Source organism: Elaeis guineensis, chromosome 5, assembly GCF_000442705.2.
Source record: "Elaeis guineensis isolate ETL-2024a chromosome 5, EG11, whole genome shotgun sequence".
In the NCBI taxonomy this organism is placed as follows: Eukaryota; Viridiplantae; Streptophyta; class Magnoliopsida; order Arecales; family Arecaceae; genus Elaeis; species Elaeis guineensis.
In genome coordinates this window covers 13,362,792-13,390,605 of record NC_025997.2, presented here as the reverse complement: position 1 = coordinate 13,390,605, position 27,814 = coordinate 13,362,792, and the positions used below count along the sequence as shown (strand labels likewise).

Here is a 27,814-nt window from a genome sequence, read left to right as displayed (position 1 = left end):
GATATTGATGAAATTATAAATTTTCATAAAATAAGGATCGGCATATGTGATATGAAAAAGCATGTTTTATTACGAGCATTGATTTCATGAATATGTCTTATTAAAATAGCATGATTATGAAGTATGAATTTCATTGTTTTTCCATCTATGTATATGTATGCTTTAAGAAAACGATATAATGATTTCAAAGGCTCTCTCTCAGATGGCTATGAATGAATTCCTACGGGAAGGTCGACATCCGGAGCTAGCATCCACACGAAACATGGCCCTGCCAGCGGGTATAAAGTTGGCACATGAATTAAGAACTCTGTCGATTAAGAAACATGGCCCTGTCACGGGTATAATAGTGACCTTAGCACGAATATCTGTGAGCAATATTTTGAAACATGACATGAATACATGATGAAAATGATTTACGATTCATGATTGTGAAATATACATGATTTATACATGCATGATGAATTTATAACCTGTTTTGTTATATGTTCTATGAAATGCTTTATTTTATATTACCTGCTATTTTCTAAATATTGCATTATCATGAAAAAACTTATGGTTGATCCGATAAGGAAGCACAAGTTCTACTTACTGGGCTAGTGTAGCTCATATTCTTTTTGTTTTCTTTTTGTTTGAACAGAGAAATAAGGTTAGGATCGGCAAAAGGAATTCAAGCTTGAAGATCGGCATAGCAAGCTGAAAAATTTGACAACAGAAGTTTAATTTATTTTATAATCATAAATTTGTAGTTATTTATGAATGTTGAGATTCGGATTAGTACTTGCTTTTGAATTTAGATGCTCTGAACCCATATTGGTTCGATTATTTGATGAATAATAGAATTGAATCTTTTTATTTGACAGATATTAGGTGATTATGATGGATTGGCTTCGTGTTATCGTGGGCTCCATCCCTCGGTAGCATGGCCGTGTTATGTCCCGGATTTGGGTCGTAACAGTATTGGCCTGTTTGGCCGACAGACTTTTGGCCGGATATTGTCGGCAGTCATTGTCGGAGTCGTCCGTCCGTTCGGTGGGTAGTCGGACGTCGGTCGGACCGTTCCGAGGATAAGTCGGTGTATAGGAATCAGTCGGTATATCCTAATAATTATTATTCATAGAATATATGATTAATTCATAAGTTATTGATGGTTGATTCAAGCAACTTTTTTTTTGGATTACAAAATTAACGATATCATCTTTTGCTTCCTTGCTTGCCTATCTCATGTTTGTTTTTACATAAGTAAATATATAAAAAAAATACTAGGATTATATGCTCGCAAAAGCAATAATGGTAAATGCACCCGAAATATCCATAGACTTTATGTTTCTATTATTTTTATGTTTCTTATGTTTATAAAAGTTTTACTTATCCAAATTTTTAGGCATTTCCCCCTTTTCTTCCCCAATTTTGAATCTTTGGTCCTGCCTCAATTGTTTAAAGAGGCCCGATTTGACAGCCCAAGATTTTCAGGACCAATCTTAAGCTTTCAGGACAATGTAATTTATTTAAAAGGGTGATTTTTGATATCACGAAAATTTTAAAATGACAAATTAATGAAGTTGTATGATCCTTGTAGCTTCACTTTTTCTGTTCATACGTTTTCTTTTGATAGTGGTATCACTGATAATCTGATTGACCATCCAAACATGCCTCACGAAATAGTATTCTTGGACATCTCAAGTGAAATGAAGTTAGAATTATAGAAAGCCAAGCTCACAACAAGAAGGGGTTGATCGTAATGGATCGCAAGTCCTTGCCCTTCCAACTATAAGACCTTTAAGGCTCAATCAAGCAAACATTTGCAGCTTGCTTGACCTTGAACCTACAATGATATTGCAGGCTGAGATATAACTATAGGAAGCATGGATCACTGAATTTTAAACCATCAAACTTGCTTAAAATCTTCATCTTTATTTTTCATCCCAACTTAATATGTGAGCAACATAATTAATTTTATAAATCCCATGTTTCTTTTGCTAAATAGATCTTCACTTTAGGAGCATGTTAGTTCGTAATAAGAATTGAAATCAAAATCGAAATGGATTGCAATATGAACCAAAATAGCCATATCCTCCGACATATTTAGCTCATGACTAGAATTAGAATTAGATTTGAAATTGATTTTGAATATTAAAAGAGAATAATGATTGGACTTTGAAGGATTAAAATATAATTTTATTTTTTTAAAATTAAAATGAGAATGAAATAATTTTTTTTTATTAAAAAAATATAATTTTTTTTGATTGAATAAAAATAAATTATTTATTCGTATTTCCATCCTAAAGCCCAACTCCCTTAAAAGTTAAAATTTCAATGTCGGCAGCCCTCTCTCTAACCGCAAGAAAGAGAGAAGATGAAGTACGAAGAAGCATCTCTCGTATAGAGAGCTCAACAGGATACTCTTAACGGAGTACTCATAATTGTCCCCAGAAACATCTCTCTCCTCTCGATTGGATATATCGGGCGGTGGGGGAAAGCCCAAGTGCTGCACCCTCCTTGGGTTGGCTCAAGAGGGGAACCATTCCAAAGCATCGGTTGCAAGGCTTCAACAGAATTAGGTGAGGTTCCCAAGAAATTCCCATGGGATGAGGGCAGCCATGCATTGAGAAGTAGCAGCGAGGTGGAAATGGAGGCATTTTTTTAGTGCCGGTTCGTGGTTCCCAATGGAAAAGGGCACGGAAGTGTCTACAGACTCAAAGTGGCTTGTGGTCCAAGGAGGGGATGGAACATGCCCATGAAAAAAAATATGTGCCTATGCCAAATATTTTATGGATGGTGTAATAATTTACCCTTATCTTTCTATCCCAAAAGTACGTGAAAGAAAAAGTTTCATGAAAATTGCCCTTCGCACCCATCAAGAGCGCCCGGAAGTGACTCAACGAACGGTTTAAGATGTACTTTTTTTTTTTTTTTTTGTTGCTATAACATGTATCTTATATGCATAATTACGCAGTATAACTATGCTATGTGCCATAGAATTTTGTACATCAGAACTATATCATATAACTTTTAAAGTTTCTCTCTCTCTCTCTCTCTCTCTCTCTCTCTGTCTGTGTGTGTGCGCGCGCGTGTGTATGCAGTGTGCGTGCGTGTGTGCGTGTTTTCTTGTATTTTGAGTGAGGGGTGTTCTTATTATGTCATCCGCTCAATAGAGTGATGGTGAGTTTCACCTAATTCCAAAAAAATATATAGTAGCGCTTAAATGAAGCCTACATTTTCAAATGAGCATAAGCTACCACAAATATTTGAATAGAATAAATGGCCAAAGGCATAGCCCCTGGACAAGCTAATTACTTTTTAGCTGCATTCGAGGTTTTCTGATCTTTTGAATTTGCAACTGAACAAACACTTTCAATTTAACAAAAATACAAGGAACTCCATATATATGAATTTGGTAAGAACACTCAACAATGTTTAATTATATTCATGTTCTTACTATTTTTTATAGTATGAAGAGAGAGTTCGCTTATAAAAAGGAATATGGTGATCTCTTAGATGACAAGAAGTTAGTTTTCACATATTTAAACCTCTAGCCTACAGTATGAACAAAATCATGTTGATTTCATAAAAAGAACATCATATTAACATAATTACTTATTGCATAATTACTTTACTATTATTAGTCCAAGACAAATGCTAACTCATCCTTTTCTCAAAAGAATTAGCTAGCATGGTATTATAGATTGAGTTTAGGGACCATATTTGGTGCAACAATAAATGCTTCCTCGGGTAACCATACCATTTGTCTTATACTTACGGCCTAAAACTTTAAGCTGTTAGAAAGAGGATTGTCACATGCTATAGAAAATCCTGTGGCACCTCTTTTATTAGTTAATGTGGGGCTATGACAATCTACCCCACTTAATCTCCTGGTGCCCTCCTCATGGTTGGTTCCTACTCAAGAGAGAGAAGACTATCCATAGCCTAGATTCTGCTCAACCCTATTGGACCCTTCTCAACCTTGATATCCCTTATCTTCTATTTGGTATAAAAGATGGATTAAAGAAAGGATGGATGGAGGAGAAAGGATGAATGAGCGAGAGGATAAGGAATACCAATGTTGAGGAGGAATAAAAGAGAGGATGGATGATATTTGGTATAATATTTTTACTAAATTATTCTTTGATAAAAATATTATTATTATCAATTTATAACATTTATCTATATTAAAGAAGTAAACAACATATAAACTTATAATCATTATAACCTATAATTATATAAAAAATATATAAATATTCAATTTAATTTAATAAATAGTTTTTAAAAATTAATTATTAATAAAATAATCATATGTATTAATTATATAAATAACTAATTAATTTTAAAATTTAATTTAAATAGTTAATTAATATTATATAAATAGTTAATTAAAATAATAAATAAAAATAAAGAAATAGAAGATGATTCTAATTATTTAATTATAATTATCCAGATTATGTATTAAAATTAAAATAATTAATAATAAAATTTAATAGTATATGATTAAAGGTATATATATATATAAATCTATATAAATAATATGAATGAAAAAGTGAAGTAATATCATAGTTTTGTCAAAAAAATTAATGAGGGATAATTTTGTCAATGTAAAAATCTATCCATTAATGCTTCATCCATTCTTCCTTGTATCCTCCTAATTTGGAAGCTAGGATGAAAATTAATGGGCCAGGGTGAATGGATAATCTCTCTTTTTTCATATCATTTTTATAACTTTTTGAACCAAATGATGGATAGAGATTATCCATCCTTCCAATCCCATCTATCCATCCTTTCATCACCCCAACCAAATATCGGATTAGTGAGAGATCCACGAGAAAGATGATGATACATAGTAGGCCTAGCTTTTATACCACTTATCATGGACTAATAACCCAAATGCTTAAGCAGTTGGAAGGAGAATTGGCCCAAGCTAATAAACCAATATGGTATCTCTTTTTATTCATCAATATGGGACTATGACAATCTATAGAAAAAATTTAAAGATTAGGTTAGTCCCGAATTCCCTGCCTTCCCAGACCCCAAAATGCTAGGACTATAATTAAGTGATTTTGTTTTTCTTTTTAACTATAGATGAGTTGTATACACTAGACCTAGGTAATATCTTGACTAACTAGACTAAGTTGTAGTCAATCGGTTAAATCATCTTGTTCATATATCAATGATAAAACATTAATATGTACTGTTGAGCTTCTAATAATAGGATGAGGATTTCTAGCTTAACATGGATATTAAGATGTACGTGTTTGTAACAGCGACATAATCAATGACCATCATCTTTTTGGTAGAACAATAATCATCAAACTTGAAGGTAATAAATTCTATTATGTAATAATTACATTAAGAAAAGGTTCTTATGTATGAAGGAAAATGGATATGAATGAGGAGCTAAGAACAATTTTATTAAGGTCAATAAAAACACCAAAAATTAAGTGGTAAATGTAAGATCAATTTGTAAATGAGTACTTCTGTAAATGTTACATATAAAACTTGTTGTGATAGAGAATACCATATAAATGGGAACAAGAGAATTCTATTTTCCAGCAAGCATGTAGGAGAATGTTTCTAGTGAAATCAAATAAGCAAATGCATATGAAACTGATAATAAAAAAAAATCTGGGAGACAAACACTAAATTCTATATGAAGAGAAGGATGAAAAGGCAGTTCTACTCTAGATATTAGTGGAATTTTGCATAAAAATGTATATTGCAACTTATAATAGGGCTTGAGAAGAATGAATGCATGTCATGAAGGAGATTGAACAAGAATCAAGGGCTACAAAATATGCCTCATAGTGGAGAATGTGTGAAATGGATAATCAATTTTCTTTAAGAATTGATGTTAATATATTACGCATCTAAAAAATTACTTCCACAATCTTCTTCTTGAACAAGAATGGAGATTGAATGCATGTGGGTTTTATAAAAATAAAAGCATGATCTGTAACACTTCTTGGATAGAGTGAAATTATTAATCCTTTTTGTATGTTAAAACAATAAAAAAATTGCTGGTTCAAAACTTAACCAATTTTAGTCGGCAAAAAGTACCGCTTGTTCCATGCCATGATTGCCTTATTTTTCACCATTCTTCCAGTTCTCCGCCCCCACCCCCAACATTTTTCACTATTCTTTTATTTGATTCTCTCTCTCTCTCTCTCTCTCTCTCTCTCATGCTTACCGTAGGTTTTTAAATCTTGCAAATAATTCGCTACTTGTGCTTCATTGAGTATTATATATTTTTTGATAAGTCAGATAGTTTATACTCGTCTGGTATGAATATATCCAATAAAGTTAGAAAATAAAATATTATGTAGAATTGTTGGAATAGATGATCAGTTAGTCTGTAGCACCCCCTTTGAATGCTCTGCTCATAAGAAGCAAGTATTATATATTTATGAGAAATTATTAGGTAGATTGAGTCTGCAATAGATACTGTAGACTAAATCAATGAAAAAAAAAAAATACCACAGTAGTTGCAGCCATCTCAACACATTTATTTAATCACTTTAAAACACTACTATAGTATTTTTTCATTGGCTTTGTATACAATAGTTATTATAGACTAAGTCTACTTAATAATTTTTCTGTATTTAGATATATAGCTCATGTTCTTGTGTATCGTATATTGCTTTTGCAATCAATGGACCCAAGTGCTTGCCCTTAAACTGCAAATAATCATGCTTCAAAATGGAAAATACTTTCCCCTAGCATGTAACCATGAAGCTTTCATTAATGGTTGGTAAAATTTGTTAAATCTGAGATATTATTGATTTCTTTCTATCAGTTCAAGCTTTTGGAATCAATTGATTAGGCATCAAAGGTTAATCCAATTTCAGGAAGTTGTGGATAGAACTTACCTTGGTACCAAATCCTAATTAACAACAACAACAACAACAAATTATAATCTTCTAAATCTTCTAATATATCAGTATAGAAAGTGCTAATTTCGCGTTTTAACTTTGGCAGTCCAAAAGAATCAAGCAACAAGGTAGAAGAACACTTACATCAAAAAACAAGGTAAGAGAACACATTCTTTAAGAATATCAAACTCACCAATTATTATCATTTTACTATTTTTTTTTTTTCAAGTTATCTTCAACTTTTGATACGTAAGCAACTTAAGTACTCTGAGGGCCATATTTTTTAGGGAGCAGCATCACTCCACAAAGGGGAGAAAAAGAAGAAGAAAATGTAAACACAAAAAGAAAAAAAAAAAAAAAGCAAATTCAACAGCATTAAAAAATTAATTTGCTTACAATACTGATACAATCCAGTCTGAATAAGTTCAGGCACCTGAATATCATGGTTTAACAAGTAAAATTACAGCATCTCAAGCCAAAGCAGGATTGACATGTGATAACACGATGGTTTAGGGAACAGCTTGTTACAAGAGCAATGCAATAGCAGACAGCAAGCACGCAAGCTCGCTTTCTTGTGATATTAAAATTGCACCATCTTATATTGTTAATTGAATTGCCGATGACCACCATATATCCTTTTATTCATCCAATTGAACTCAGACTAGGTAGGCCTGGAAACCTGTTAACAAGCAAAACAACCTAAGCTCAGATGATTTTTAGAATTCCAAGATGGTCACAGAATAACTTTTTGGCTGTCATAGTACCCAATTTATCATAGCAATTTTAAGCACATCAAGTCACTGATTATATTTTCAATTTTTGTAAGAAATCGTTACTCAATGGATTAGTGTGCCAACTCACCAGGAAGTAACTTTCGCCCATCTGCAAGCTCTGCATTAGAATTCCATACTCATTGACAGGAAGAAGGTCTCCAGAAGAATTGATGAGCATCACATCTTGGCCAAACATAGCTCTCAGGTCAATTGGGCCCCTTGGAACTTCTGAAGGGACTCCATTGATGAATACAGTGATAGTCCCTGCATCCATTAATTTGATCTTAATTGATCCTGGATGGCACTTAGCTGACGAAAGTATTTCTCTGACATCTACTAGAATTTATTTTTAGTTTTTATGTTCTCCATGCATGAACTTACTCAAAATTCCAAATTTCAGTACTTCATTAATGGATGTGGAAGAAAGTTCTGTGGGCAAGCATATAGAGGAAATGACATGGCTATGCATTGAAGAAATTGTCTCAGTTTTAGCTTAAAAAGAATAAGAAAAAGGATATCAACTGTTTCCCAATGACAAAACCAACCTCCATGTCCAATCAATCAAACTCCTGCTTGTATTTAGGTTGACAAAAAAATTTTTAAAAAAAAAAAGCAGAAAAATCAGGTTGGTAACGATTGTGTAGAGAAACGACTTAATAACACAAGTGATTGAAGAGAGAAAAGAGGGACTAAATTTTAATTTATTAAAGGATGGATGGAAAAGAAGTGAAGTTACTCAGTATTGGAGATATCATAAAATTTTATCATTAATTACATGCATGACCTAAATCTGGACAATTATTTCCAGTTTTTCTAGAACTCCTGTTTGGATGCTTTTATTAAGTTGCAAAAGGGGGAAATAAAAGAAAAAAAACAAAACTTTTGGGGTTAGAGAACATCAAAAATGACCTTGATAGCTAAAGGGTTTCAAGCGACAAGGATCTTGAAAACTTCATATATGTGCCAGCACAGTGTATGGAGTCACATGGACATATTTTGGTGTGGATGATCAATAATTTATTATCATGCTTTTAAACCGGACCAATTGGATTAGAAAACTGGACGAACGGACCAAACTTTTGGCGAATTTTTAACTTCAGATCCAATAGAAATGAACAAAAAGGAACAATCTTTAATATATAGAAAACGAAGTTCCAATCAATCAATCAACCTTGTTTGCGAGCGAAGAGAATCTGAAATCATAAGGTGTTTTATTTTGGATGGAGGAAAAGGATGTGGGCAGCCAAGGGAGCACATCTATCCTCAAGCAACAAACCGATCCTTTGGAGAAAAATTGAAGTCCTCCTCGAGTAAGCCCTCCATCCTAAATTATGAAAACCAGGTCTCACGACACAAAGCTTATAGAGAAGAAGGGCCAACACGCAGCCATGCACTCACCAGGTTGCTGGTAGTGTAACTGCGAGGCATCCGAAGAGTAGATGAATGGAGTTTGAGTACTGTCGGCGAAGCCCATTTGGCGAGAGATGGAGAAGAGATCGTCGGCGCTGTCATCCCCCATGAAGCTGGAGGAAGAAGACGAGGCCGAAGAAGAGCAAGGAAAGAAGCCTCCTCCACCGGAAGAATTGGAGGTGGACGTGCTGGAGGAGCCGGATGAAGAAGAAGGTTCGCACATAATTGCACCGCCGACTTGGTGGGCGCCGGCGCCGGCGGCGAGGCCGGCCTGCAGCTGGCGCTGGCGGCGGCGGGACCTCGACCGGCGGTTCTGGAACCAGTAGAACACGTTGGCGTCGCCGACGGCGCCGAATTTCTCGAGCAGCTTGCGGATCCTCACGGTCTCGTCCTTTGGGGGGTTCACCATGCCGCTGTTGAAGATGGATTCGAGTATGAGGATCTGCTCGGGCTTCGGGGTCCACCGGGAACGCACGGGCTCGGCGGCCGGGGTGGACCCCCGGCCGGGGCTGCTGCTGCTGCTGCTGCCGCCGCTGCCGTTGTTGTTGGTGTTGTCCGGGGTTTGGTCATCCATGGGTAAAGTGGGGGGATTGGAGGGGGAGAGGAGGTGAAAAAGAGGGAGGAGAACAAAGTCAAGTGAGAGGAGTGTAGGTGAAGGGAGGGGTTGGGGCAGGGGAGATTACATATATACATGAATTAAAAGGGAGAGGAGAGAGTGACACCAAGACAGTGTTTGCACACACGCGGGTGTAGAGGTATTTATAGGACCTGTGTGAAAGAATGTCCCTTTGTGGGGTTATGAAATTAAGGGAATTTTAAACATCCTTGGCTTAGACAAGTAGACTTTTTTTTTTTTTTTTTTTTTGATTAACCTTAGACAAGTAGATTACCAACATGCCCTTGATTAACAAGAATTTTGATACATGTAACTGTGAGGTGAGGTTTGTGTCATACTAGGAATCATGTCGTCATTTTTGATAATCGCTTTTAATGTCATGTACACGTGGATTGCCATTATCATCCTTCATTGGCTTTAAGCTTATGATGATAGTGTTAGCAAATTTAAAAGCAAGATTATCAGCCAATGATATTGATTTAAATCGGAGGTCAATTGCATCATTCATTGCAATTAAATTTATATAATAAATATAGTAGATACATGTAATTCGGATTAGATAACTGGGAAGATTGATTTTTAGTGATGAATTAGAAAAATGAAGTTATGATCGAAAAGAAAAATAGATGTTAAATTGATTAGGATTAATAAATTGCTAATGATCTTTTGATATTATGACAGATGTTATTTGTAACTGTATATTTTACGGTCGTTTGCTTTATTAATTAGATAGTTTTGTTTAGATCTTTCAAATTAAAAAAATATTTTGAACGTGTATATTTCATAAATAAATTTTTTGATGCATTGTAGCACTGATGTTTAATTGAAATAATATATCAAAGTTTTTGTATTTTAAAAATTGGTTTTGATCATGTGTTGGTGTTTCCCAATTCGAGCAGTTCATAGAATATCTGCATACATTAATTGCGATGTACCCTAGTCACATAGCAACTAGAGTTAATATACATTGAACCTACATCCATTGATCATTTAGGAAGCCCTCAAGTGTACTGCCCTAAAAAGGCACTACTGTCAAGTTCTAGAAACCCAATACAATGCCAGCATGCCTCAATAGTTCCTTCGAGGGTAGACCTAGCTGCCTCCACCTTATCCCCAAAAGGGGGTCCAAGAAGTAGGAAAGAGCAAGGGAACAAGTGGGGCCACCTTTGGCAAACCTGACCTTAGGAAGGTTGGTGGGTTTCTCAGGTATCTTGTTGGGGTTTTTTGATCACATCAACATGTGAAAAGAGAAGGGCCACCAGGGAGGGGGAGGTAGGGTTTGGCTTGGCACACCACAGAGGCATGTGATGTTTGGGGAGGTGCATGGGGAGGTGGGTCCCCTCTGCAGAGCAAAGGGAGGGCAGATTTCAAAGGTAGGGTAGGAACGATCCAAGAAGCGGTCAAAGAACCGCACCCTTAATTTATTAGGGCTGACGTTGTATGGACGCAGGGCCAAAAGGACAACATAAAAGGAGGGCTATAGTATAATATATATATATATATATACATATATAAGAAAGGGTGTGGGTTGGAACTTGGAAGAAGGTGAGGGGAAAGAGGGAAAGGGTGGTGGCCAGGGGTTGGCCCAAAGATCGGTTACCTTCGCCCTTTTTTCACAGCACAAGCCGACGACGCGGAGACTACGGAGACTTGGTTTTTTACCGGGACTGACCTCTGTCCCCTCCCTTGGCCACCCCACGGCCACGGTAGTTTCTCTTTAACATGACACAGCTTTGTTCCTGTCCCTCATTGGTTAAAACTTTTAAAAATGTATACTTATATTAGAACTAACATCTTTACTTTGTTTCAAGAATTATTGAAATTAATTAGCAGCTTCGAAATATGTCGAGGTTTTCCAAACAATGTAATTACATATATGCATGACATACATGCAATTATATATTCATATATTGCATATAATATACGTACATGCGCACATACACACAAATATATTTTATTTTTAATTTATTATAACATTTTCGAACAAAGTGATGAATTATTTGAGAAGGCCTAGTTTTCCACTAATATCCTGCTATATATCAAGCATGAACGATCTGGAATATCTTGTTACTGATAATTGTTACATTATCTGAAGATGTCCTACAAGTTTGAAAATATACAGGTATATGTACATGCATGCAAGATGGACATACGCTTCTTCAAAATTACTGATCTTTTGATAGTCTTGTTTTCAGCTCGATTTTAAACATATAAACAATATGCATCTAACACAGAGTGGCTTGTGTTTTGAGTGGTCTCTTTTTTTGGTTTTGCCACTGTTATTTTAACAGGTAACTTACTCTGCACTTATTGTGATGGAAGTAGTGACAGTGAGATGTACTCCATGATGGTCATGGATCATTGTAGGATGTACTCCATTATAGACATTCATCAGATCCAGGCCCCCCCCCTAGCATGCATGGAGAACACATCTTTAATTCAATTTTTCTTCTTTCATGTGCTTCTACAGTTGTTATTAATGAATGGTATAGTAGATGGTATGCTGCAACCTTTCTTTTCTTTTTGAGAATTGCGATGGAAGGAAGCAGTGTCAAGATAGTGGGAGGGGAGGATCTGAGCCAAAGTCTATTGATTTCACTGGCTAAGGTAATTGGCACTTTTCTTTTTCAAAATTGTAATATTAAAATTTTGCAAATTATTTTTTTTTTTTACAATCATTTTGTATGAATATCTTTTGAATTGAATAATCTGGCAAGGTTTGAATATTTGTCCTAGAGGGTGATTCCAGAAGGAAGCAAACTCATAGAATAAACAAAATCAAAAACTACGTACCGGTGCTGTTTCACACTTTATAGACATCCATGTTTGTATGTCTGCCGCATTTCTCCCATGGTAAATAGGGTTTCTACCATAGGATATATATGCGGTGAGGAAACCCCTCCTAGCTTAACTTTTAAAAAAACATTGTCACGTTGTGGAATCATGGCTCAAATCCAAATGAAACTATGGCATTAGCATGAAATGCTAATGTTTCTATATAGCATAATTGTGAGGACACATGCGAATGTATATTTAATTTTATAGTGGCTATATACTAGATAGATCTTAAGTATTTGTATAGTACAAAAGAATTCAAATAATATTTTTTGATTATTTTTTTTTAAATATAAAATCTTAAATTATCACAGATGATAGGAGAATGAACTCAACTCATGATCTATGTAGATTAGGAGACATTATAGCATAAGTCCATTTGGGTTAACCATAAACTAATCATGGTATTTATGATTCAATTTACAGTACCTATGATTGAATTTGGATGTACTTGCATCTTCAGTCTGACAAAGATGATAAGAATTAAATGGTCGGGTATGTGAGAATCTATGCAGGCATATGTTAATTAATTTTACATGGGCTATGCATGGAGTAGAATTGGATATTTATACAGGATTAAAGAATCTAAATAATATTTTACGACTAATTTTTTTGAATGAGATCTTAGCTATATTGTTACCATAATCGTGTAACTTAAGCTATTTGAATACTCAATAGCTCTTCACCCAAAAAAAAGAAAACTCAATAGCTGGAAAAAAAAATAATAAGTTGCATATCTTCCAAACTATGCAAAGAGCTATTGTTGGCCCTACACAAATAGAATCAACCAACTAAAGTATCCAAACGGAACCACGGGGTTTCGGCCAGTCTTTTGAGTGTTACCATGAGATGTTGATCTCTCTTACCTTGGAATAAGATGACCCGATATATAGAATAATGTATTAATTGACAGTGATGAATCGAGACCTCCAATTCCTTCACCATGAAGGAGGGTTATTTCTGCAATAATATATATTTCCACCTCAGTTTATGTTCTCATCCAAATATTTGGCAAGGAAAGGACAAACCGCCCAATGGAATCCGATCCTTCATAATATGCACCCACTCTCCCAACAAAATAATGGGAACCTGCCTAACTCTTGCTTTAGTCCACAAGAAAAGCACCATCAATATTTGGGCTTGCATGGCTCTTCCTTTAATAATTAAGTCGCAAACAGCACCCTAGAAACTAGGGCATGAGGGAGAGCTAATAATTTATTATGCCTGTAGAAGAAGCTTAGTCAACAAAGTCAGATGGGTGACATTTATCTGTTCGGTCATACTTTTATGGTTCTAGTTTTTTGTTTGGTCCATTTATGATAGGAATGTGATCAACAACAAACCCAGCAGATCTTATCACAGGCATGGCCAACAGTCCACACTTTATTAGACTGTTATATGGAAAAAGATTCCTAATTCCTATAGTATAATATGGGCCCTCCATGTGCCATTCTTTTGAGTGTAACCTCACTTGATAGTGATGTACGTTGATTTTAGTCTGGGCATCATAAGCTTCTAAACCCTATCTTGTTTTTTTTCCTGTTTCCTTTCATAGTTGGAGAGTATCTAAGATTGCATATATGCATTTTTCCACTTGACTTAAATCTTGCGACACTGCTTATTTTGGGTCCTACCTACTTCATGCATCTTCTGAAGTGTTTGATGGACATAAGTACTATTGCCTCACGCCAACAATACAAAGTTGATTGATGTGTATATTAATTGTTCAAGAAAGAATCATTTTTTTAATTAACTTTTCCATTGTTTTTGAAAGAAGTTAATTAACTTATGATACCCTGCTTATAATATTTGCTTATAAAGTCTGCCCGAGAAGCTTTGTAACTTTTGGCTACATGTCGGAGGCCAATCAAGTCAAGTAGCCATAAGAGTCGAACATGAGCTAGCTATATTCTATTTTAAGTGCTGGTTCGCAACAATCGTTACAATAACATTCTTAATAAAGTTGCAACCAAGCTACTCTCTTGAATTCGGTGTCTATCGTATTGTTTAGTACGTACGTAATTGCAAAACCTTTGTTACAATTCTTGCATTTCTCAAAATTATCTGAAAACTATATATTCTTCTGCATGTCCTCATTTTCATGAATGAAGTTTTGACTCTGGCCATTGGATTCCTGCTAATATTCATGGTCTAGACCACCTCCCCTTAATGACATAGATGATAAATTTCTCTCAAAAAGACATGGATGATAAATTGATGAAGATGCTCCCCGTTTCCACCTTTTGTTTCTTGAGAAATGTAATACATTAAAAAATAAACTTACTCAGGGAACATAAAAATTTAAAACTAAGAGGTGGATTATCAAAGCTAATGATCCTATTGCTTGCTCGTGGATGGTACAAAATAGCTTAATAATAAATTTTCTTGCTTTTTTTTCCCCCTCGTCCACGAGGCTTCGGCTCCATTTATTAGAGTACTTCCTACTGTGATCTACGTCATCGCCTCTAAGTGAATTAGACGACGAATCGACAATGATGCTTCCTCCTTCCACCTTTTTGTCTTTATAAAAAATATAACACGCCAAAAGATATGTACTTAGGATTCCTTAAAACAAAGTACTTCAAAAAAATTTTGAAGTTAGGAGATAGATTATTATTAAACAAAGGGAGGAATTTTCTTTTTTCTTATTTCTAACTTCTTTGGTGTTGTTCTTAAACTAGTGTACAAGTACAAATCATGAATACAAATATTCTTGTTCCCTATCTTTTCTCCGCAAATGGAGCAGCGTCTAAGTGAAGACTGGGGCCAACCAAGGGGAAGTTTGGTGCAGTCCCCCTTTAAAGGAGCCGAGGTGCACCGTTCTCTAAAGCTAGAAAAAAAAAAAAAAAAAAAAAAAATGCTTGCTCCCCACTCTCTGTGTGCTGCTGCTGCTGCTGTTTGGAGGGTCGGTCGCCACTTCTGCCACCCACCCTCTCTTCCCTTTGGCTTTAATCTGTCTCGGTTTTTGGGGGATCTCGAACGTATGGAAAACAAATATGGACAAAGGCCAACCCCTGAACCTTGATCCATGTGAGGACTGGGGACTCATATATTCCATTCAGTGTAACTTGCTTTATTCTCCTCGCTTCTTAGTCGGCGTGGCAGAGGTCGGCTAGGTCGGTTAGTATAGAATCAAAGCCAAACCACCAGAGATTTAATCTTATTTTCTTTCGACTTAAAAAAAAAGTTTTAATGTTCCATGCATGCATGTGATTCGTACGTCAGCAATTTTGTACTAATTTATTATATGAATTGAATACCCGACAATTACATGCATCGTGTGTCATGCCACATGGTTACTCTTGCTATGCCGACATCCGGTTTTGACATGCAAGGATGATAGATAGGGTTTTACATGCATGAATGCTCATGGTGAGAACTATCTTGGTATATAAACATGGTTAATAAAAATAAAAGATCGATTAAACATAACACGTATGCCACAGCTCACTTTGTGATAAAGAAGTATAATTAGAGAGGTTGGAGATGTTCATGGCAAGCTGCTAAATGAAATAATTATTATTTACGAAGCTATGAAAGCTCCTTGTAGAAGTGGAATCATGCAAGGCATATGGTGTAGTGCACTTTAAGCATCTATACCATGCTCATATATATGTAAAACTATCTAGCAATCCAATATGAAGGTGACAATAAAGAAAAGAAAGATGCAAAGTACATAAACTAGCTTTTGCGACATTAAAGAAGCAGATAATTGAAAATGTTCGAAATATTTATGATAAACTACTTTTTTGAAATATTTTAAAAAATTAATAGCCAGCTTAGGAGTTGCAATAGGGGATGTATCGACCCACATACGTACTTCAACTCCTTTAATTATTGGTAAGAATGTGTGATTATTATTGTTTAGGCACTTTATGTGGCCTAGTTATTATCATTTCATATCTTGTGCAAATTCCACATAACATTCTATGAAGTGTCCCATGATCGATATGCCAAGACACATGGTGCATGAAAATATTTAATTTTTCTGATGTGCAAAGCTAGTTCTGCAATAAAAAAACAACTAGTAAATTAAGAGAAAAAAAGAATCGGAATATGCAAACAAAACTTTAGAGAAGAAAATAATTGTAAAAATATTTTTGGAAAGGATGCCCTCCATTGCACAGCTCATTACTTATAGACTATTTCATACAAAAGAAATTAGTGGAATAGTAAAATAATCTAAAAATATAATCACAAAATTAAAAGCTGCTAAGGTAATATTGTAGGTTGGGAGAGTGCCTTTATAATATATGCTTCTTTCGATATTTTTAATTACTAGTAAGATACCAAATTATTGCTTTGTCTAGTATTTTTGATAAAATGTAATTAAAGGGAGTCAAGGATATAATATTCTTGTGTAATGGATTTTATTGATGTGTGAACAAAATAAGGTGCCATTTTATTTTTAAAAAATCAATAACTTACATGCATAGCTACTTCTACTGAAAAATAAGTATAATCCCTTGTAAACAAATCATCCCCAATCATCTGAATCTCAAAATGTTTCTTAAACCAATTGCTTATCTTACAAAGATAGGTAATTCAAACAAATTTCTTCTCTGACAACCGTATATGAGATCTCATATGACTCAAACAAAAATATATAAATATTAATTTCAATAGATATATAATACTAAGAAAGTTCACAACTTCTTAATTACTATATTCGATTTGCTCCAAAAAGATACAAAATAACAAAAAATTAGAATCTTTTTTTTGATAATATGCCAAAAATATCAAGTTGGTTCGTCTGCTTTTTTTTATATTTGTTATAGGCTTCTTGAATCTTCTCTTCTTTATTTTTTTATTTATTATTATTATTTTTTGTGTGGAATCTTAAATTGTTGGACAAGTTAATTAGTGTACAAAATGCACAAACACCAATTGGAGAAACACATAACTACTGGATACTGAAAAGACACATCAACTAACATAGTCCTCTTCGGAACTTGTAACGAATGAATAAACATCTGGTTTGAATTTAAAATATAATTAATTAGTTCAGAAAATTATAGTTTTGGAAGTTTCTCAGCGTCACCGAGCACACGCCTAGAACAACAAATTTCTGAAAAAATTATTCTTATAAGCCGTGGCATGGTGTATATGATAACCTGAATATTGCTCAACCAAGGACTATAGTATATAGGATGTGATGTCGTAATGTGCAAATATAGGGGACCAAATTATGATTCTTCCCTTTAACATCTTAACATAGTTATAAGCATGGTATGGGACTTATAACATGCAACTAATACTTTATATTAAATGATAAGTAGACATTCTCCCAAAAGAATAATAAGATAATACCAATCTGCCATGATTAGTTGATGCGTTCAATTTGGCTTTCGATGGTGACATCCCAAACCAATTTTACCTACTTTCTCCAACAGAGGTGCCCACTAATGATTATGGTTATTATTTGTTATTTGGTGCAACCCGCTAATGGTTACTGAACCATATTTATATTGGGTCAAGTTGTATCTTTTGCGCGAAAAGATGATTGAATTTTTTTTCATCGCATCACTATTGGATCGCAATTTGGATGCATTTCAAACCACTTCAACCTCTATCTTCTATCTATCTACACAAATCTTGAAGTAAATATTGCATGATCCAATGGCTAACATTGCGAAAGAAGAAGAATTATTCTCTCACGCAAAAGTACAACTCGAACCCATTTATATTTGGTCCCAACCCGCGAGGGATAAAAAGCCATTGTGGTCCTGAGGCCTGGATTTTGGTGACCAGGTATATAGTAGACCAAGATGACATGCAACAAGTAAACAAAGTGACAAATGATTGAATTGATACATTCTACAACTATAAAATCTCCAAATTGACAGAATCAAGGCTGTAAGTGGTCCCCTGCTTTAGGCTTAGGCTTCAAACAATAGACCTCCATGTCGATTTGGATTGGATGCAATTGTTTGCATTAAATTGGACCTTACCTCAAAACTAGGTAAATAATTCAATGGAAAAGTTGCCCAAGTGAGCTAGCCATTATAGAATGGGCAACCTTAACTCGTTTCTGTCGGACGCATTAATTCCAAGTCCAAAACTTAGACCCGTTCCACAAGGGTTAGTTTGGGGTCTTCGTTTACCTGGTTGACCACATAATTTCATGTGAAAACTTTGAGGGTCTATTTGGCTGCAAGTTTACGTTGTGCATAGGATTAACCAAATATTGGCTACCTAGGAGAGATGTAATGAGTGAAGAAAACGAGATTTTCTGTGTTTTTTTTTTTTTTTTCTTTTTATAAAATTTTTGGATGATGAAGGGATACATAATCCTTGAAAATAGAGACACCATGACTCATTTTTTTTTCAAAGGAATCTCTAATCCTTGTATTTTTGTGATATATTGATGGATGGTTTTCTGGATGCGATGCTTCTTTGCTTGCCGTGGCCGCTACTCATGAAGAGAATTATTTTCCAAACACCTTAACCATGCATCCAAATGGCTCCTAAGTTCTACTTTTGCACTAATGACACTATTTGTTTATTTTTTTCTCAAAAGGGATGGAATGGAAATGCCACAAATTTGGAGAAATATGGAATATCTCCCTGTGAAAAATGCCAAGGAAAGAATATCGTACATTAGCCTGAACGAAGATGTTTGTAGCTACAACTATAAGTGACATCATAAGACCAAACTTTTTTCTTTTTCTAATTAAGAGAAGGGAGGAGAAAAGTTTCACCCACCTCATTGTCCTCCATGGTGCACAATAAACAAGGAGAACAGCCAAAAATAGAAAAATTACAAGGACACATGAACGGTTAGTTGAGCAAGAGAGTCAAAACAAAAAAAATAATTTAGCTAGGGGTGGAATGCTTCAAGATTGAAAGAGACAATTTGCTACATAGAAGGCCAAATCTTCAATTAAATTTTGTTGGAAAAAGATTTCTTTGTTTTTCTCCACCATAAATGTATAAAATTTTAATAATACACCACACTCTTCGCTATAGCATAGCTATGGCTTGGATTGCACAATGTATTTAACCAATGCTCGTGAGTCCAAGTACAGCTACTTAGCTTATGCTTTATCATATAGATCTTTGCTCCTTGGCCATGACAGATGGCATGCATTCTATTTATGGATTCCGAAAGCAAATATATTTGTATATGTTATTATATTTTAACTAATTTTGATCTAACTGAAATGAAAAATATTTTAAATTAAGATCCTGCTCTTTCTTTAAAGTAAAATATAGAAATAATGCTATTATTTTATTTTTATTATATCTAAAAAATTTTACTTTTTTTACTTTTTCTCAACGGACATATTATATTAAATTAATCATGAATAAATATATTTTCGAGAATCAAAAATAAAATATTTAAAAATTGAACCGGAACATGGCCATAGAATCTCATAATATTGATATCGAAATGTTCCGCCACAAAAGAAGCCATCCAGTCAACAATATTATTGACCTCACAAAAAAATATATGAGACGTTAAAATAATCACGGATCTCAGCATCCTCCAATTAGGATGTACAAATAGTTTGATTAATCAAAAATAGAATCAAATCGTTAATTATTTTAATATTTGGTTGGTTTCTCTTTTGAAAATTTTCGTTTCGGTTTAAAATCGAATTGAAGTTTTTTAATCGATTTGATCTTTAATATTTAATTTGATAACTTCAGTTAATCAAGAAATAAAATTATCTATTATTGGTTTGGTATTTAATTTGATAACTTAAGATGACAGGGGAGGTTGCTTGGATCTTGATTCTGGGCCATGGTGATGTACATCAAACTCCTCATCTCCACGTACTATAGCACCGATTTGAGATGCACCATCACTAACTTGCCCTCATGTCCTTCCTTCCTCTCGCTGCTAGTACTTGAACTATCGGACACCTTCAGTCCTTGGACCCTCAAACTATGCCATCTCCTACGCCCTCCTTTTCAGTACCTCTCCATTGCCGTCGTAAACCTCATTGTTCTCCTTGGTGCCCACTGCCTCGCCCATTGCCTCCTCCCTTTCATTGCTGCCTCACTTTGCTCTCCTCTTTTGATCCTCGACGCTCCTCATCATCAATTATACCTACTTCCAATACCACGACTTTCTCCTTGGGATCCTAAAACAAACTAAATATCGAGATTAAAGAACTTAATAAGTCTAAACCAAAATCAAAAGTTCAGCACAAAAAATCTAAAAATAAATTATTGAATGGATCCGAACTGAAATTATTTCAATTTGGTTTATTCAGTTTTAGATTACTTCGATTGATTTTTGATTCTATAAAATGCAAATTTGAAAGTTTGATTTTTCGGAAGTTTGACCCATTTGAACTGAAAAAATCGATGCCACCTCCACCTCCAATTCTCCAAATGATGGATGCCACCTGCTATTTTGTTTTCATTATTATTTATTTCTTCCTATTATTATACAACTAATATTGTGTTCGGGGAAAGAGAAGTCAAAAAGCTAAACTAGATAGCAACGGCTACCATCCAATTTCAAATCCTAAAATCTGCCAAAAGGAAATCCCGTGTCCTAAAATCTTTTGGTTGCAACCAATCAGCTGATCGCCACACACTCTCTAGCTTGGATTCTTGCAGTTGTCTCCCACCGAGAACATGGTGGTTGGTGATGGACATGGACTCGCCCTTTCCAAAGTGGATGAATCCATGACCATCAACGAAGTAAATGTGCTCACCTCCTTTTATTGGGGCCATGCCCAGACCCGGCCCCTACCCTCATGCAAGGTTGGGTGAGCACTCGACCAATTCTGACCGTCCGTACATCCCTACCTCCTGCATGCATGATGTGACTCCAATGGCCTACGAGAACACTAGGAGTACAAGATTGTATATATAGACAGACAGCTCAAGCCAACCAACAGCTCGTGTTCCATGCACATGTTACCTCACATGTCTTGATAACGTGTTAGCTACCTTAATTTGCGTCGCAACACCCAATGGACCCACGATCATGGGAATGATTTGTGTGCTTCAAAGAGCTTTCCTTCTTCTGGTCATCAAGAATAAAATCTCCTCTCCAATGCGTGTGCGTAGTACTCGCCACATGCTCTGCGATACTCGCATGCAACGTGGTCCATGCGTGATGCGACACGAGAATAAGTCAATCCTCACAATATCGACCACATGTTATGCTTTTTAATTGCATACATGATGCACAATAAAAGCAAACATGGGTGCATATATAGCATCATGGATCATAGGCATGATGCACATTTGTCTTGATGTCAATCTGCAATCATATCTATGACCTAGTGTAGCCAACTTAAATTTTTTCCTATTAGAAGTGATGCGAGAAACTTGGAAAATATACATTGCGCTCGGTAGTGCACATCATCATTTTACCAGGTTCATTACTGGTGGCTTGACACTCATCACCCACATTGTATTATTATTTTTATTATTATTGCAACCAGAGATATAATTCCTCCGTGATATATGGCACAAGGAACTTTTCATGTCTCTGAAACCGTACGCTAAAAAAAAAGCATTACTAAAAAAATTTGGTACAATCATGAGACTGCAAACCACTTCTCTCATTAAAAAAATAATAATAATAATAATAGAAGAGATTTACTGATCTATAAATTATAATTTAGATGTGGTGCATATTGAGATCAGAGATGATTGCTGTATGCCGGGACTCGGAGTGGGTACTGGTTTGGAGTAAGGGATCCAATCAAAGCTACTCAAAATACTTTTGTGCTCTTTTTCAAAGTAGCCACAAGGGGCATGGCAATTGGGTAGCCTAAAAATCTAACTAGGTTTTTGAGTTGGGCACATGAGCTCCACAAGCTCACGTAGGTAGCTTTTATGTCCAAAGTCTAGTGATTGAATGGGTGGAGGCAACAAAGAGCCGACAGCATTAGACTCCAAGCGTGGCTCAACTTTGGTGATGACCCCTTGATGGGGAACATTCCCAACTTCATTTGCGACCACCACGTTGGCACATGACATGTCGAACCTTCTTTGGAGAATTGCTGGGGATGCATTGAACCCTCCGTTTCAATTGTCTAATCAAGAGGAAGTGGATGGCTAGTAGTAGCTTTCTTTCTTTCCATTGTGGGAATCTTTTCTAGCCGTGATCGAAGACTAAGTGGGCGTAGAATGTTATGATTTCCATCAACTTATATCGATCTTGTGCCGAATTCTGAAAAATGAGCAAAATATTTCATTAGTTTTTTGGCGATAATTTGTGGTGATTCGCATACGAGCTTCATTTTTTTTTTAAAGACCAATTAAGCCTTGTTACCTTTTCTTGTTCATCGAAGACCAACTCCGTGTAGTGTATGAAACATGGATCTCGTATGATGTGGTTAAATTTGAAACTTGGTAATTAAACATATTCGTCTCAATTACATGGAAGTCAATAGTGAAATCTATGAGAAGAGATATTAAGGCTTTTCAAATGTGAAAATATCAAAATTACATCCATGACTATTTTTTTCATTGAGATGGAATTGATGCATGGTGCGAGCAACAAAATCTACGTTATTAATTAAGTTATGGGCTTTAGTTTGGCTGATTAGCACTGTTCTCCCCACTTGAGAGAAGTCTAGGATTTGAATCTTTGTGGTGGCTATCTTACGGTATTTTTTGAAAAATATCTATGTAGATTTTACTTTACATTTACTTATGTCGAAGATGGAAGTTTTTAAAATAAAACATATCTTGGGTGCCTAAAAAGTTTTAATTAGTATATTCTCTCTTTATTCGATATAAGGGAAGATAATTTTTGCAAAAAATATTTGAAATGGGATGCGGCGCAATTCTTTTTCATCATTGTAACTTTGCACGATTCGCGGTAAATAATTTTTTAAATAGATGAAGTGGATGAAAATATTATTTGACACATGATGCCATGATTTGGATGTCATAAACAGTAGACAAAAATACTTCTTTCTTTAATATTTTAATTTCTATCCATCTTATTTTAAGCGATTATCTCTTTTAGTGGCACCATACTCACTATTTAATGCTAATGGCCTTCGTCGCTATCAAACATTCAAGCTTTTGTACTTTAACTATTTTACTATACTTTCTCATATTTTGAATTGTTTTAATAATATTAATGATCTCTTTATTTTATTTTTTTTAATCATAAATTTTAAAATCTTAAAGGCTTCCCTAAAATGCACGTCTAAAATAAATACCTCCCCCCCCAAACAATTTTTGCTATCATGCTTATGAAAAAACAAGAAAAATATGATTACCTCAAAATTTATTTGAAATCTTGCCATCTATGTTTGGATGCTCTTCAATACTTTGATATAAATTGAATCTTCATTGTCACTCTAATATTTTAAAATTACATTATCTTGGTAGATTTTATGAAGATGCTAGAAATTTTTCATGCCATGTACCTATGTTGCATTGCAAACTTCATTATGCAAAAGTATTGGAAAAACAGAAATGAAGTTATATTCCTTGCAAGAATTACACAAAATTCAAAATTGTTGTGGGGCTTTAGAGATAGTGGCTTTTTTGCAGGTAAAGATATCAAGCCAATATAATGTTTCTCCTATATTTGATACGAGAGTAATGCTATCAAGGCGTACAATGCCATGTTGAGCATGCACAACTTTGTCAAGCTAGCAAATTAAGGTGTTATCTAAAGGGCCTAAAATCCAATTTATTAGCTGCTCTTTTTTTTTTTGAAGTCGTGGTGCAACTCCTTTCTTAGCACTACAACTAGGTTATATGCAATTTAAATGGTATGTCATTTGTAACAAGATTGATGGAAAAGCAACGATTTCACAAAGAATTGCTACAAATATTTTGATAAAAGGAGCATCCACCTGTATATCCTTATCTCTAATTTTTATGTCAACACAATTTCCCCTCATTTCTTATCATTCTTATCCAAGATGGGATCCTGATCAACCTTTTTTTTTTTTTTTTTCCCACTAGAGATGACAGTTAACAATTTCTGCACTATAGAATGATCTTCATGCATATTATCCATGTCATCCAACAATATCTATAATTTCATAGTCTTTGTTACTTAAGTTTTTTAAGATACCAAAAAAAATAAATTATAAAATCTCTTGATGTTAATATGATTATACCTACACCTAATAGTTTATAAAATCTACACTTGCATTCAGTTAAATGAACAATGTTAGTGAAACCATTTACCTCGTATAAAAAATCGAAGTTGTCTTTAGGTTGAGAGAAAAATGCACATATTTGTTTATTATTTAAGATTATTTTAGTCATTTCAAAAATTTTTCTGATGTGGTACTTGGGTTCTGTTTAAGATTGACATTCTGATTAGTGTTACGTTAAGTTATGGGTTAAAGTGTTAAATAAAATAAACCTCGCGAGAATAAATGCATATTTTTCAAATAATTGAGAGTATGTGTAATTTACCTCTAATCTTTGAGAGGTTTTTGTAATTTATTAAAAAACAAGATAGGAGTCCACCGAATAATAGATGTAACTCTTTCTTTTCACTCTAAAATTATTGAGGAAGAGAAAGGGAAGGTGCATGAGTAGACGAGGACCTACAAAATATGTCTCAAACGTAGATAGCATTATTACCATCCATCACCTCCTCTTTTCTCTCTTGAATAAATGTCATTACATGTGCCACACTCTAGCCGATATAGTGTGACATCACCATCCCAAAGCTTCAATTAGATTCCCATTTTTTAACTGCAACAAAGATCCTACGCATCCTAGACCATTGGTCGTGGTTATCTCACACAAGATGGGCAAAGTGCAAACGGTCGCAAGCCTTCTTTCTTTCAGAAGTTTTGTCAGGTCTGAGACCAGCCCACACGCTAACAAGACCATGCTAAGCCATTGGCATAAGGAGTGTGTTTCAAGGCTGAAGCCCAAGTAGAGTATTCCACAATTCTCTGAAGTAAAACTGTTGTCAGTGTTCTGCGGCTAGATTCTGGGTCAAATAGTATCTTGCAGTTTTGATATCTGAGTAGCTCAGCCATCAATAAAAAGTTAGCATAATTCCTTCAGATTATTAGCATCTGATCGAATCTCTCTTTCCGAACTTCCATGAGATTACTAGGAGACAAGTAGGGGGGGAATCACTTTGCCTGATTTCATGTCCATGGAAAGATGAACAGGAGCACCCAACCATAGCCTCAGTGCAGTTCTTGAGCTTGCCAATATAATGAAATGCCTAGATCCCAAGAAGCCTGCAGTGAACACTAGAAAAGCACACAACTCTGACAGCCAGGACTTTGCTTGTGAACTTAAATTATCATTTTTTGGATCGCATAATCTGCTCGTGTTCTCTTAATTACTTTGACGGTTCGGTGTGGGATCTAGAACTTTGCTTGTGAACTCGATTAATTTTTTTCTGGATGGCATAATCTGTTCGTGTTCTATTTAATAATTTCGGTGATTGGATGTAGGGTTTTTCGGGTCTAGCCCTTGGTTTGTGGTCCTCCATAGGATATATAGTTATTCAAACAATATGTCACACTCAATTCATTTGTTTACTGCCCTCAATATGCCTTTCACCATCCACAATAACCGTATGCATTGAAATATTAGGAGGTGGAATCTTCAAGGATAGCTCACGAGTTGGCGTAATTTAGTTGCAAATCCTGTCATTAGAAACCAGCCAACCTGGAGAGTAAAAAGAATTGATTTGGAAAAGGTCCTTTCCACCAGGAGATCAGTGTTTATTATATGTCAAGTTGGATGGGGGAAGATATTAGCATGAAGCATCAAGAAGCAGAGGTTTTCACCTTCCCAAGCGAGAGAGTTTATCATCCTCATGTCGCATAGTTAGCTTAGTCTTGAAGAAGAGAATGACAACCAATCGAAGATGACCTAGAAATGAAGCTCCATCTCAAATTGAGAGAGTGACAAGAAAAGCAAAGCACAATTGATCTCAATTACTAAAGAGATAGATAAAGGGAGTCCCAGTTCTCTTCCTCTTAATGTTAAGAAGATTGGTTTACAGAGACTTCTCTTCCATATGCCAATGGCTTATCACTTCTGCAAGCCAACATTTGGCTGGTCTCATGTAATCCATAAACCAGACAATTTCCTTTAGCCTAAACCATGGATTCTGCTGTTTAGTGCAGGGGTGGGCTCGGAACCAGCTTTGAGAATCAGGATGCCACGAGGATAACAGGAATAATGAATACTTGTACCACAGTATGAACCATCATCTCTTCAGTCAAAGCACAAAAAAAAAGTAATGCAAAGGACATGGCAAGTATTGGGATAGATCCTCGTTGCTAAGTCGATCTCATCGGAAGACTGACTTTATGAGGAGGCCGATCTCATCCATGATCGAGGTCATCAGAAAGCTGACCTCATCATAAGGCTCCCTTATGGCTTAGTCATATCATCTCTGAAAAGTCCACGCCGCTCTCAGGACTCTGTCAGATGGCTCTTGCCCCTAACTCCGGTGTCTCTCCACATGCTATGAAGTGACAATACTCAAAAAAGTCAAAAGGTCGGACACGATGCCACTCAGAGACATATTTAAGGACAAAAAATCTTCTAAGGCCTCCCTCTTCTCCTCAAGGCTCCAATCTCACTTATATAAAGACGTAAACAGGGACCCTCCAGGTATGTCTCCTCTCTATCTCATAAATACTCGCTCTTTCTCATCTATTATGGAAAATTTGATTTGAACATCGGAGGATCCCGTCGGAGCCAACTATGGCAAAAAATTTTTGGTAGGTCCGACCGCCATCGACGCACCGGACGTCGCATTGCTCTAGCACCTCCGACCCAGCATGGATTCCAGATGCAACAGATTGACGTGCCAGGTAGGGGCCTTGTCCACTTTTGGGAAAGTGCGCACAACCCTTTATCGTGCTATCGCGAAGAGTGTCCTTGAAGTATTTTAACCTAAGGCATGCTCGCCGGCAGTAGCTTAGGTCGGAGATTATACTCTGTGTTAGCTATCAGAGGCATTCCCACAACCTTCTTTGCCGGTTTCCAAAAGAAATAAAGTTAGAAGGCCAAATGTGGCTCTCCAGGATGTTCAATAGGGGGCATAAAGTTTCTGATGAGACAAGACGAGATAGTATGGCTAGAGGCGATAGGGATGGCCTCTCCCTGACACTCCATTTATGGCTCCCTCCTTTAATGACAGCATCCAGCAACTGACCATTAGTCGGCTGATCCTTCATCAGACATTCTTCCAACTTCACAGCCAACTCGTGATTGACCAACTATTGCTCCTTGAGTGCCACGATCTAAAATCAATAGCCTGCTTAGCGACAACTGGCGCACAATAGTCCCAGCTCCAGCGGCACAATGCACCACCGACTCCAGCTGTTCCGATGCTAGATAGAAACTAGTGCCAACGGGGGGCATATAATCCGGATTGGAAGAGA

General features: G+C 35.7%; 1 protein-coding gene across 2 annotated transcripts; it reads right to left on the bottom strand.

The window, feature by feature from the left end:
* Nucleotides 1-7,222: 7,222 nt before the first annotated feature.
* On the bottom strand, nt 7,223-9,776 carry LOC105044918 (WUSCHEL-related homeobox 6). Of its 2 annotated transcripts, XM_010923014.4 has the most exons (3): nt 9,029-9,771; nt 7,719-7,894; nt 7,223-7,536 (listed from the first exon to the last, which is right to left on the bottom strand). In XM_010923014.4, exons 1-3 carry the CDS (start codon nt 9,612-9,614, stop codon nt 7,519-7,521), a joined length of 780 nt encoding a protein of 259 aa, XP_010921316.1. In that variant the 5' UTR covers nt 9,615-9,771; the 3' UTR covers nt 7,223-7,518. The 2 variants fall into 2 exon arrangements, with proteins under 2 accessions (XP_010921316.1, XP_073113676.1); XM_073257575.1 differs by lacking the exons at nt 7,223-7,536; nt 7,719-7,894 and adding an exon at nt 8,825-8,954 and having other exon boundaries at nt 9,029-9,776.
* Between the last annotated feature and the right edge of the window lie 18,038 nt (nt 9,777-27,814).